Source organism: Mesitornis unicolor, unplaced genomic scaffold (genome assembly GCF_000695765.1).
Source record: "Mesitornis unicolor isolate BGI_N332 unplaced genomic scaffold, ASM69576v1 scaffold30116, whole genome shotgun sequence".
NCBI classification, from domain to species: Eukaryota; Metazoa; Chordata; class Aves; order Mesitornithiformes; family Mesitornithidae; genus Mesitornis; species Mesitornis unicolor.
This window is the reverse complement of record NW_010190784.1, coordinates 6,956-7,491: the sequence shown is the minus strand read 5'-3', so window position 1 is coordinate 7,491 and position 536 is coordinate 6,956. Positions and strand designations below refer to the sequence as shown.

Below are 536 nucleotides of genomic sequence, written 5' to 3'. Positions count from 1 at the left end.
CATGCGTGGCATCCGTGGCGCCGATTTCCAGTGCTTCCAGCAAGCCCGGCAGGTCGGGCTGGCTGGCACCTTCCGTGCCTTCCTCTCCTCCCGCTTGCAGGACCTCTACAGCATCGTGCGCAGGGCTGACCGCGCAGCCGTGCCCATTGTCAACCTCCGGGTATGTGTGTCCCCTTCCTGACACCCCGCGAGCTCCCAGGGATGCAGAGCATCACAAAGCCCCCATCCATCTGCACAGCAGTGACCGTGGAGCATCCCGCTCCCTGAGGGCTGCTGGTGCTTGGAGCTCCTGTGATGCTCTTGGGGTGCAGCCAGGGCTGACCCCTCTCCATTTTTTTTCCCACCACCACATCAGGATGAAGTGCTCTTCAATAACTGGGAAGCCCTCTTCACGGGTAGCGGGGCCCCACTGCGAGCTGGCGCCCACATCCTTTCCTTCGATGGCCGGGATGTCCTGCGGGATGCGGGATGGTGAGTGTGGGATCAAGTAATGGGGAAAGAGGGGAGAAGGGTGTCTGGACCGTGGGGGGCAGCAG

The 536-nt window shown here is 62.7% G+C and overlaps 1 protein-coding gene across 1 annotated transcript in view; it reads left to right on the top strand.

Annotated features, from left to right (window-relative positions):
* The window catches only part of COL18A1 (collagen, type XVIII, alpha 1), a 9,244-nt gene that overhangs the window by 8,478 nt on the left and 230 nt on the right, over positions 1 to 536 (top strand). The window contains 2 exon segments of the mRNA XM_010186529.1: positions 5 to 160; positions 356 to 471. Of these exon segments, the coding sequence (XP_010184831.1) occupies positions 5 to 160; positions 356 to 471 (272 nt within the window).